Below are 13,468 nucleotides of genomic sequence, written 5' to 3'. Positions count from 1 at the left end.
AGTGGGGCGAAACGTTGGAAAATAAATAGTTGTAAACTATTTTTGTTTCACTATTGACCGCAACCCTGACCATCTCCCTATATATCAATTTTTACGGTCAACTACACATACATATAAACATAATGATAATATAATATATACAACATTTACACAATCGACCTGAGGATCCCTGAGCCCACTCTATCCCCCACGTGTGAGGGGTAGAGCAGAGCTCAAGAGATCCCAGCGCATCCCACTCGCCGCATCACTGGTAGTGAGCCAGTGGAGGCTGAGCAAGTGCGCTAAAGCCGACTAAATATTAAGACAGATACATGGCTACAGCCATAGCTCGAAAACAATGTTCGGAAGCGGTTGTTTGTTGCTGCTAAACAGGTTGTATAACATCCCCGACTTCTACCCATGCCATCTTCGTTTAATCCTTCTTCCATTAACCAGGAAGTTGAAAATGGTTTTTCAACCTTCCCCACAAGCAACAGCTTGTACTACCGTACCACGGATTATAGTTCGATTCTCGCAACAACAAGAGGTCTTTACCCTTGACGGATTCACTATATCTATCCGAGATCTCCCCCATTCCGAGTTTGTTACTTACCGGATCATTGAGTAGTATCGGATCAAATATTCCGAAGATCTCCGGAGATACTGTCTAGGTGCAGTACCTTTGAAAAACATTCTTTCGCAAAGCGAGTACCACTCAGGTTAAGTATTTTCATTAAGTAGGACAAAGTTTGCTTTTAAACGTAATATCCCACAGGAACGGCTGTCACTTCCAGTCTTACCATAAAGTATGGGCCTTATATAAAATAAAAGTATTTCTTAAAGTCTTTACTGAGTCTTTTAAGTCCCAGAAATTATTTTAACTCATAATCTGCGCTGTATCGTTTCAAAATCGTCTCCACTGACCCTCAAAACCAGGGACGCAGCTGGAAGAGAAGAATTGGGATCTCTTGGAGCTTTGCTTTGCCTTCCTCACGGGATAGTAAGGCTTAGCTCGGAGTCCTCTAGACAAAATATAAATATTATAAATAGCTGTGAATGTGTATTTATTTTATTGTTGCTTAAATTTAATTTTCTTTTTCTTGTTCATAAATAATTTGGTTTACTTTTATTATGTGAAATCAGTTTTATTTTTTATATTTTTGATATAGATTCATATTTTTGTTTATATTAGATTACTGTTTTATTTAAAATACGCCTAAATTTGGAAAGCGGCGTAAACCTCGATACTTTCACCCTCCGTGGTAGCCTGACTTTTCAAACAGACATTTAGAACGGGTAGGCTGGCACACAAGAGGAGATCATAACAAAAGAGCAATCCTTCCCGAACGGACCCGCCCCACTAAAACCCCCAGAAAATGGCGGTCCTATATCACTTTTGAAATATTTGCTTAAAACGGATAAGATAATTGAAACGAGCAATATTTAAAATGCCCCTGAAATTGGAAAACGGTGTGAATATATTTATTTATACAAATCAAGATAGTACTATCTCTTATTTATATATTTCTTTATTATTTTTATTTTAAATTTAAATGTTTTTGTTTTAATTTAGTGAGTTCTACTGTTATTATTTATATATTTTTTCTGTTTTTTTTTATTCTTCAATTTCTTTGAATTTGATATATTATGAATGAGAATCTGAACGCTAATACTTCATGCCCTTAATTTGTGGCAAATTGTATTAATTATCTTCAATTAAATAATAATTATGTCATTGTTAAAGAATGATTAAGTACAGTTAATATCGAAACACTGTACTTCGGTAGTAAATTAAAGAAAATAAAAATGTACACTTTTGGATGGTGAACTCCTCTATCTTTGCAATATGTTGAGAATAAACACATTTTGTCTGTACTAGTATAATGCCATGATAAAGCTCTGACTAGATTAGATTTTTATTCAGGGCGATCAACGTGTAGGTTATTACACCCTTTTTACTTTATTTATCTTCTTATCTTTGGCATTTAATAGTTGGATGTAGAATATTTCCTTTTTACACTGGTCGATATTGGAGGATTATATTTTAGTATAAAGTTGAGTTTCTTTCAGAAATTTTATTATTTTGTCTATGAATTCTGCTGAGTCTTTAAGATCAATTCTCTTGTACGAGGAATTTTATTATTTTCGAAGGCTTGACGAAATGATGAGCATTCTTCAATTACATGCTTTATCGATAATGGGGACTGACAGGTTTGGCATATAGGTTGGTCCTCATTTGTGATTAAGAGGACTTTTGTGATTTAGCCAGCTCCGATATACGGCTGCGAGACCAGGAATCAAGAGCTTTTAACGGAAAGTACTCTGTACAATTACAGTAACGAGCCTTAAGACGTAGAGGAGAACTAACAGTGAACTGCTTGCAGAGACCGGTCAGTCAATATTGCATGTTATGAAGGCAAGAAGGTTAAGACGTATAGCTCGAAGCAATCCATCAAGAAACCTCTACGCCACTATGAATGCCAGAATAGTTGGAAAGAGACAACGTGGGAGACTAAAAAGCAGATAGATAAGCAGAATCCACAAAGATGCGAATGAGTCGGAAAGCAGTAGCCCAAGATAGGCAAGCGTGGAGAAGGCTGGTTCGGGCGGCCAAACATTTACAAGAGCCAACCAAAAAAAAAGTAATGCAAAGCACCAATATTATGTCTTTATTACAATAATATTAACAAGAGTGAATGTAAGATACTGGATTAAGATAATATATATGCATATATGTAGTTGACTGTAAAAATTGTATATATAAGATGGTTAGGGTTGCAGTCAAAAAAAGAACAAATAGTTATATATATAAAACACTGTTCAACCTTTCGCTTTGAACAACCCTGATGAAGCCCTGCAAAGTGGGGCGAAACGTCGGACATTAAAATAGTTATATACTATTTGTTCTTTAGATTAATTATTTTATATATGCTTGTTTGAGAGTGGTTTATTCTTAATTTAAAAACAATTTTGACCCTTTGTCTCTCAACTTTTATTCTTTCAAATTTTTCCAACGTTTCGCTATTCTCAAGGATACTACCTTCAATATTGATGTCATTTCTTTTTCAAATCTTAAAATTGCAGGCTAATTGCCTTTTTCCCATCTTTAAAATAAATTAATCATTAAAATAATATCATAATAACATTATAAAATTTTGTTTTTAAATAGATTTCTTACTTACATAACTTTTTCTAAAAAAATTTTTCTTAGATTTAAATGTTTTATAAATGTTTATCTTAGGTTTGTGTTATAAGCAAAATAATTAATAATGAATGTTAATTAAATGATATTAAAAATGTAAATTAATGATAAAAAAAATTATTGTTTTATGATAAGGTGATATCAGAGTCCTAACCTGTTGGAGGTAGGTTCTGTTTTTAAGTTGTTAATGATAAGTGAAGGAAGGAAGAAAAGTGTTTGTGTAAAAAAGGTTTTAAATCTAAGAAAAAATTTTTAGATGTAAGTAAGAAATCTATTTTATAATGTTATTATGATATTATTTTAATGATTAATTTATTTTAAAGATGGTACAAAGGCAATTAACCTGCAATTTTAAGATTTTGAAAAAGAAATGACATCAATATTGAAGGCATCCTTGGGAATGGCCTGAGGGCCGAAACGTTGGAGAAATTTCAAAGAATAAAAGGATCAAAATCGTTTTTATTTGTTCTTTTTTTCACCGCAACCCTGACCATCTTCTTATATATAGATTAATATAGTAATATTAATACTCACCTTGACTTGTTGCAGAACTGTGCTACGTGGACACTGTGGATTGGGACCTCATCGCCACCACTGGGTCCAACTTCATCGTGCCCGCCAAAGACAGGAGCATGTGCCCGGGCTGCGGGTACTGTCCGCCCAGGGGCAACTGCTGGTCCAGGTCGCACTGTCAGGTCGGTGTCATATCGCAACAGCATTAGCATTTCATTAAGTAACTTTTATTTATTATTATTTCTTAAGCCTTTTATCCTGCTTAAGGTCATAAAATCTGATACGTTACGCCCATCACACAACTTTCACTTACCGGCCTACTTACGTTCCAAGTTTTGAGTAGATTAGTGCACTCGTGTTCAAGTCGCTATTTGTTGTGATATTCGAAAATAATAATTTTTTTTTTTATTTATTTGTTGATATTTACAACTGTATAAAAAAAAAATACAACCAGTAAATTTGATCATAAATGACATAATGATATGATACAGGATGTAGAGAAACTACCCAGTAGTAGAACTCTAAAAACAGTTTACAATATAAGGTCACGAGGCCATCTTCTTTTCAGGCGCCTCGGAGGATTGCCAGGAATGGATGAGGAAGCAAGGTTAGAAACGAGTGGGTTTGGGTGGTTAGGGAGTTTATTATGGAAGGAATAATATCAGGTTCGGGCTAGATCGGTTACATAAGGAACATAAATTAATAATAATAAAAATGGAAAATTTGGAACAAAACATTTTTATTTTTCTGTTACTATAAAAATAACTATTTAGAGTTCTTGAGATGGAAATAAAGAATATCAAATTTTATTCCTGCCAAGAATACTACAAGAAACCAAAATATGTCATTTTATATGGTATTATATAGAAAACTATTATATGTACACAAAAAGTAAATAGTACCTTTCTTATAAAATTTTTAATTATCTTTTATTTTGAATATAAAAACTATTTTGCTAGATGAAAGGAATATGGTCCGAGTGCGGTAAAAAAAAACTCAAATAGTAGAATTATACTATTTTATTGAGCCCACGTTGCAGGGCTTCGTCAGGGCTAAAAAAAAGATACAAACACATAGTTACAAAAGGAAAAAAAAGAAGAGAGAAAAAAAAAACATAAGTGTAAAATAACAGGGGTATAAAATGTAAAAAAGTAAGATATAATAAGAAAAATTAAAGGTTGTAAATAGTAAATGAAAAGGGTAATAGTAACAGATAGATAAGAAAAGAAATATTAAAGAAAATACAAATAAAGAGATGTAAAAAGAAAAAAGAATACAAATCAAATGATGAGACAGAATGCATACCTATTTTGACGGCAGTCAAAACAGAAGTGACCGTTGGTATTGGGAGTTGTGCCACAATAACGAAAATAATTTGTAAAGTAAAATTGGCTCAATAAAATAAACTATTTCTACTATTTGAGTTTTTTTGACCGCACCCGGACCATATTCCTTTCATCTTTACACACGGTCAATCAATAATCTTCCAGTATTTTGCTAGACGTTTTCGAGATATTTTTTGAAATACAAAAGAAAAAAATCCACATTTTTTTTTTTTAATTCAATTAATGTTTTCTTCATCAAATGTCGAAAAATGTATTTTATTCTCCACCTATGTCTTTAGTTTGAAATTTGATCTAGACTTTATTGATGAAAAATGGAAACTTTTTGTTCGGAATTTTTTTTTTTTTTTTAAATTCACAAGTTATGTATTTTTTTAAGGGGATATTTTATATTGTTTTAATCCGATATGTTGTATTTATTGAATGATGTTGTTTAGGTTTTGGAATGGGGGACAGACTGCCACTCGGAATGTCTGGGTGGTTGTTCGGGGCCCTCACCGAAGGAGTGTACCGCTTGCAAGAACTTTATCCATGGCAACAAATGTGTTTCCTCATGTCCACCATTCACGTGAGTATTGTTTATTATAAATATCAACTAATTAAAACAATGTTTAATTACTTGATTTAATTAGTTGCTCAGTTATATTATTTTAAGTGAGTGTTTATTTTATTTTATTTATTTTTTAATCGAAAAAGATTTATTTATTGAGGATTATTACAAGCTGGAACATTCATAAAAAATATATACCAAATAAAATGAAAAGATAACAATTATAATAATAAATGAATAATCATTAATTAATATCAGATTAATAATAAGGAAATACTACTGCCTATAGAAAAAACTATAGACAAATAAAAACTGCCAATAACAAAGAAATATTTTAGTCAATGATAAACAAATATTATTCTAATAATTAAGAAATATTACAGCTAATAATAAAACAATGAAATATTACAGCCAATAATGTGGATTAAGGAGGGTTTTATAACAAAAGACGAAGAGTGTGTTTTGCTCTAACAAATATGACTAGCAAACAGACGTTAGGCAAAGGGGACCCAGTGTTCAGGTCAAAAGCAGTGTTGCTATTTCCTGCTTTATTTACAAATTAAATAATAATACCAATTTTCCACAACAATAATACAGAAATAATGCAGCTAATAATAAAGAAATATTACTGCGAATAATGAAGAAATATTAGAGCTAACAATATTACAGCTATAATAAATCTATATAAATGATTAGATTGTTGATCCTAAAGATTGAAGAAGAGCTCCGAAACGTTAGTGAAAAAGTATGTATAGGAATTGAGAGGAAGCAGTTTTCTCAACAAATACCTGATACAATAAGAAGAAAAATCCTTTAAAATTTTATAACTTATTTGAAAAACATTTTATAATGATTTTTTATTATATTTTTATTTATTTATTTTTTTATTGCAGGTATGAATTCGAAACTAAGCGGTGCGTGACAAAGGACGAATGCCTGGCAATGAACAACACCTTGTTGAGGCCGGGCAAAACCGAGACTAAAGAAAATTGGTTCGTCTGGGATTCGCTGTGCGTGAACTCTTGCCCCCGAGGACTGGAGAGAGATAAACAGCTGGGGTGCAAGAAGTGCCCCGGAAGGTGCGTGTTGCACTGCAAAGGGGCCAACGTGGAGTCGATCCAGTCCGCACAGCAACTGCGCTACTGCACGCACATCGAGGGTCCCCTCGTCATCCAGCTGAGGAGCGGGAACCAATCCTTCATCCAGAAAGAACTGGAAGAGAATTTGGGACATATTGAAGAAATAATGGGCTACCTCAAGATAGTACGCTCCTTCCCGTTGGCCAACTTGAACTTCTTGATGAACCTTCGAGTCATCCACGGTTCCAAACTTTTCAGCGATCCTATGAACCTGTCCTTCATCATGCTGGAGAATCAGAACCTTCAAACGATCTGGGATTGGGACAATAGACCGGCTAAGCGGAACTTTACCATCCTCGCCGGCAGGTTGTTCTTCCATTACAATCCCAGTCTCTGTTTGAAACACATTTACGAATTGGGCAAAATAGCTGGAATCGAAAAAATCAAAAATTCTGAAGTAGCGAAAGAGTCCAATGGTAACAAATTTGCTTGCAATATAATCGATTTGAACATAAAAGTACACTTTAGAAATAGTACTTGCATAACTATTTTTATCGCGCCGCCAAAATTTCGTGATGCTGAAAATCAGGAGAATTATTTGTTGAGGTATTTAGCTTATTATATCAAAGCTCCTTTTAGAAATGTTACTGCCGATTATGAGATTAACGAGTGTGGTAGCTACCGCTGGACAGTAGATGATGTAATTAACTATCCGGAGAAAAATTATACCAAAGGGGTGTATCATACATTGACTCAGTTAGAACCTAACACTCAATATGCAATATTTGTCAAAACATACACCATCGATAGTACAGGAGGCCAGAGTACAACACTGTACGAAAGAACGCTACCGAGCAAACCTACGCCTCCGATGGAGTTCCACGGTGCAAGCTTCTCGAGTGACAGTATACTGCTGGAGTGGGAACCACCTCAAAGGACAAACGGTCATATAACTGAGTACATTGTCACGGGGTTCTCCAGAGTCGAAGAAAGTAACATGCTCAACGATATGGACTTTTGTTTAGAATCTTTTCGGGATACATTGACTAATAAAAAACCCGAAGTAACCACAATCCTGCCGGAATTCAAGACGCAGATTGGAATAGAAAAACACGACTGTTGTTCAGACGAAGAACCAAAAAAGCTTGAACATCCTGAACTGATTTGCCATAACAAAAATCTAAAAGAAGCCAAAGTCGCCTCGTCATTTATCAATTTGAAGGAAGAAGCCAGTTGCGAAAAGTATTTTTACTCTCTATTGGAAAATAACATATTGAAAACAGAAAACCAACCTAGCAAACGATATGTGGACTATAAAAAAAAATTTGTCAACGATTTAGAAGATGTAAAAAAGAAAAAACCACTGTTCACAATTTACGAAATAGTTCCTGGTAACAGGACGAACGTCACTATTAAAAATCTAGATCACTTTATGCTTTATACCTTCGAGGTAAAAGCTTGCCGACAAATAGATCCTGCGGAAGAAGTGGTAACAGACAAAGATAGGTGCAGCATGTCATCGACTGTTACCTTGAGGACTCTTCGAAAACTGGATGCTGATGACGTATCTTGGCTCACCACGGAAGTTAACAACAGGTCTGTCCAACTCAAGTGGGATGTTCCTAGCAAGCCTAACCTCATGATATTCGCCTTCGACCTAGAATATCGGAGAACTGATATACCGAATTTTCGACCGACTATAGACTGTATCAAGGCGCACGATTACCGTAGCAAAGGGAGCTACTTCCTCCATGGTCTCGATATTGGCCAATATTCGATAAGAGTCAGGGCTATTTCACTTGCAGGCCTAGGAAATTTCACCGAATATAAATTAGTATCGATATACCAATTCTCATCGAAAAAAATCATATTGATAGTTGTAGGCGTGGCGATATGTATCATCATCGTCGCCGCACTGGCCGCTTCTGTCGCCTACTTTTGGAAAAGAATTACAATGAGGAACGAGATTTTGATAGCTTCAGTCAATCCCGAATATCTCGGCCTTCCTCTTGTGGATGAGGAGTGGGAATTGCCGCGGGAGAGGATCCAAGTCATTCGGGAATTGAAACGGGGAAATTTCGGCATTGTCTGTGAAGGCATTCTCCTTCCAGAGGAAAAACGTGTGGCGGTGAAGAAAGTTGTCGAAACTGCCAGCGATAGAGACTGCGTTGAGTTCCTCAATGAGGCAGCCGTTATGAAACGCTTCACTTCGGCCTACCACATCGTCAAACTGATCGGCATCGTTTCGAAAGATTGGCCTCAATTGGTCATCATGGAAATGATGGATCATGGAGACTTGAAAACTTACCTGCGAGAATGTAGGAACACCAAGCCCCCTCTGCCACAGCAGATGCTGCTCATGGCAGCGCAGATAGCCGATGGTATGGCGTATATGGAAGTGACTAAGCATGTCCACAGGGACCTTGCTGCAAGGAATTGTATGATAAGGGAAGATTTAGTCGTTAAGATAGGAGACTTCGGCATGGCCAGGGACATCTATGAGACTGACTATTATCGAAAGGGGAACAAAGGACTTCTTCCAATCCGCTGGATGGCTCCTGAGAGTCTCAATGATGGAGTCTTTTCGAGCAGATCGGACGCTTGGAGTTATGGGATTGTGCTGTGGGAAATGGCAACTCTAGCTTCGCAGCCTTATCAAGGAATGTCCAATGAACAAGTAATGGCTCATGTAGTTTCAGGTAACAAACTAGATTTGCCACCTATCTATCCCAAACCGTTCAAGACCTTGATGCTGTGGTGCTGGAAGTGGAAGCCTAAGTTTCGCCCAAGCTTTCTACAGATCCTGGATGAGCTGCACGAGCACACTACCAAAGGGTTCAGAGAAGTGTCCTATTATGACAGCCCTGAAGGCAGAGAAGCTCGCGAAGCCCTCTCCTCCGAGCTTCAACATGGTCGGCTGGAACTGACTGCTAATACTGCTTCCTTTCACACTGCCAATGAAAATACTGCTTTGTATGGTCCTATATAAAAAAATAGATCCTATTTCCCAACATTGCTAAACTTAGAGCAGTTAGTAAAGTTGTTCTACTGACAATATGTCTAGTAATAACATTCCAAAGTTAATATTATATTTTTTATAATGTTTAAGTGCCATAAATTGTAAACAGAACAAATTGAGACTGTAACAAATAACTTATTTTTTCTAATCTATGATCCATTAACTAATACACTTTTTCCTATTGTTTTCTTTTAATTACTTCATTTACTATACTGTATATTTTTATTATAATTTAAAAATATTGTCTCAGTGTTCTTAAAACATGTAAAGCATCATTGAAAAGTTTTAGTTACACATTGCAATATAGAAAATAGTTGAATCTATCACAAATTGATAAATATATTTATTTTTATAAACTTGTTCTGTAAATCTAAATATTATTCCATCCATGACAGTACTATATACTATACAGGGTCTAGATATTTCCAAAGCTTACCATTTTTAAAATAGAAAAGAACATTCTAAATTTTCAAAAATGGTTTTATCTGGCTTATATTTTGCTAATTTAATATATTGGGATTATGAAAATAAAGCTGATAATTGAGGGATGAATCTCATTACTCTAAATTATCTTATTTCTTCAAAATAAAATTTAAAAAATTAACATTTGAAGTCAGATATGTTCAAGATAATTCAATATTAAATATTTGTGACCAAATTTAATACAATATGAAGTAAGACCAATGTCGAAAAAATTCTGATTTCATCTATCAGCTATATTTTGAGAAGATTAATTATAAAAATCATGTTGTATTTTAATTTAATATTGTTGTCTTCATTTATGTAAAAAAAAAAAAAATTGTATAAAACAAAGTTCATACCATAGAAAGCAGTATTTCCATAGAAGCTATGATTTAAATTTGACTATATTCATCGGCATAATCAAATGTAGTATGATTACTTCTAGTCATTTGTGTTTATCAAGTTCATAGGAGTGTTTGTTCCTTCTTTTAGTTCAATCGTTTAGTTTTGAAATTCAAATATGTAAATAGTTTTTATAAATGTGTATTTGTATTTTTAATATTTCTAAGTGCTTTACATGCTGTGACATGTAATGCGACTGAGTTGGTCATGTTGAGATACATCTAATTCCTTTTATTTTTGTTATTAAAGTTATATTTTATAAAAATTGTGTAAAAAGAAAATGTAAAGACCTAGTTTCTAAAATGTAAATAGAGTCTAAGGTTATACTTGACCAAAAGTTATTGCTCATTGTTTTTTAATTGAATATTAATAAAATAACTATTAAAAACATCAAGAACTGAATTTATACTATAATATCTCTATTTGTTTATAATCTTGGTATATTAGTATTATGTATACCCTTAACCAGTCAATTTATTAATTTGTTGTATTAATTTATATCTTTTCAGATATTTTTTATAAAATAAATAAAAAATGGTTCACATTATGAAATCATTATTGATTTCAATAATCCTGATTTTATAATAAAAATCATTGTAGTAGTATTTTAAGGAACTCAAAATTGAGTATATAAACTTCATTGTTGTTCTGCAGTCTCATAATTGATTCATGCTTTAATTTTTTAATATGTTTGAAATGTGCATATTGTTTTATTTCCATTGAAAATGATCCGAGATTTCATTATTATTCTTTTTACTTTAGTTAATACTTTATAGATCAACTTCCCATGAACCAGCTCTTGCTAAAATTAGTACTGTAAACTGTTGAGATGTAAAACATTGTCTATCAAACATAATTGATTCACTCTTCAATTTTTTGAAATTACCAATTTAGTCTTTGAAATTTGAATTTTAGCTTTTAGTTATTCAATTTAAATAGTAAAAAAACATAAGGTTTTATAAAACATAAAATTTTCAAGGAAAAACTTCTACATTATCAATGAATGATTGTTTCTTATTTCATTGAAATCAAAACTAATTACATTATTATACACTTAATAATATCAACAAATTATTTATAAAATAACTAAACATAGTTCAATCATGTAAAATGTTTTATTTCTTTATTAATTCATCAAAATAGTAATTTTTTTTACTTTAATAAAATCCTTATATTGGAGAAGATGGCTTGCATGTTTACATTTACACATATATACGAGTATTCTATCAAATGTTAATGCATCCATCCATTTCCATAAGTAAAGATTTTTTGAAAAAAAATTAAATGCTTCATCTTAAAATTACTCAGTTTATTTCAAATCTTTTATTTTCCTCTGTCGCATTATTATTACTAATAAAAATTTCCCAAAGTGAATATATTGACTTTTGATAGAATATTCTTCATACACAAATATGTCTATTTTTAATTTTCTTTTACCTTTATTTAGAATTGAATTTTAATAACCATATATCAACATTGAAGAACTTTGGAAGAGATTGTTTAAACATTTATTTTAAGTATTACTTCTCTTTTTCTTTATTTTCAGACCTAGAAACATAAAAGTAAGATAATCCAGGTAAGGTCAAAATAACTCAAATAGTGAATAAACTGTTTGTTATGAACTTAAGTTTCACCCCACTTAGTAGGGCTTTCTTTCATTCAAAAAGCCCTGCAAAGTGGGGTGAAACTTAAGTTCATAATAAACAGTTTATTCACTATTTGAGTTATTTAAACCACACCTAACCTAGACCATCTTCCTTTTGTATATTACACACGGTCAGTCAACGATCTTCCCATAAATATTAAAAATTATCGAGACTTCTATAAATGCTTACAGAACCATATCAATTTTATTGCAATAAAATAATAAATAATTAGATCTCAAATATAATAAAAGATCTATTGAACCCAAATATTCGGGTTTCATGAAAATACTCGAACTACATATACAAATTATTCTGTATCCGTAGACATAAATATAAATTTTAATATGTTAACATAAAATTAGTATTTAAAGAAAAACTTTAATTTCAGCTTGTTTTTTAATGTATTTTAATATTTTGTAATGTAAAATAAATTATTTTTGTGCCTTAGATTTATATTTATAATATTGTTTGATTCACTGAGCTGTATAGGTTATAGTTCCGCTGGTTCTTATGGCACTTATAACTTTAATGTTTTTGGTTCCTTGTACATTTCTTATTAGTTTTTTGTATTTTACAGTTTGTTTAATAAGTAGTATTGAATAGTTCATGTTCCAGATTCAATTCTCTTGAGTCTTCCCTTAGAAATAATCATTTTTTTAGAAAATGAGAGAAGTATTTGTTTTAAAATACCTCATAAATGATAAGTTTTCATTTTGTTTGTTAAAAAATATTTTTCAGCAATGTAGGCTCCTTAACAAATACTTTTTAAGTGACTTTTTATAAAATAATTATGTGTCTACAACTTTTTTGTTTTTTTTTATCAAAACCCTTTTTTAGATATATAATTTTTATTTATCTTTTATGTAAAGATCATTTTATTTTTATGAATAAAAAATAAATTTAACAATAAATAAAAAATAAAGATGTATAAATGAGCAGTTTCTAAGTCGGGCATTAGGCCTAGTTAAGACTAAATTATTTCCTAATTCAGCAAATGAACCATAAAATTTCACTGAGTGTTTATTATAAGATGTTAAATGTTTAAATATTTTGTGTTGATAGGATTATTTAGAAAATTTCCTATCAATATTGGTGTCTGTAAAACTTTCAACTGATATTTTTAATGTGTTAGTTTTAATGATAAAACATTATAGTATTATAAAACCGAAAGCTCAACTATGTACAGGCCAATTTATATATTGATGTCATCAACTAGTAGTAAGTCTCTAATGACACTTTGTTAATGTCTACTATTTAAATGTAACAATTCAGT

General features: G+C 32.2%; 1 protein-coding gene across 1 annotated transcript in view; it reads left to right on the top strand.

Annotated features, from left to right (window-relative positions):
- Positions 1-11,420, top strand: part of LOC106678822 (insulin receptor) — a 270,951-nt gene extending 259,531 nt beyond the window's left edge. Inside the window, exons 4-6 of the mRNA XM_067047974.1 lie at positions 3,731-3,876; positions 5,475-5,605; positions 6,481-11,420. Of these exons, the coding sequence (XP_066904075.1) occupies positions 3,731-3,876; positions 5,475-5,605; positions 6,481-9,655 (3,452 nt within the window). The 3' untranslated portion in view covers positions 9,656-11,420. The remainder of the gene's footprint in view (positions 1-3,730; positions 3,877-5,474; positions 5,606-6,480) is intronic.
- The last annotated feature ends 2,048 nt before the right edge of the window (positions 11,421-13,468 follow it).

This window comes from Halyomorpha halys, unplaced genomic scaffold (assembly GCF_000696795.3).
Source record: "Halyomorpha halys isolate HHAL.00 unplaced genomic scaffold, Hhal_1.1 Scaffold162.1, whole genome shotgun sequence".
Lineage (NCBI taxonomy): Eukaryota > Metazoa > Arthropoda > Insecta > Hemiptera > Pentatomidae > Halyomorpha > Halyomorpha halys.
The sequence above is the reverse complement of the archived record's forward strand: the minus strand, read 5'-3'. Positions and strand labels throughout refer to the sequence as shown.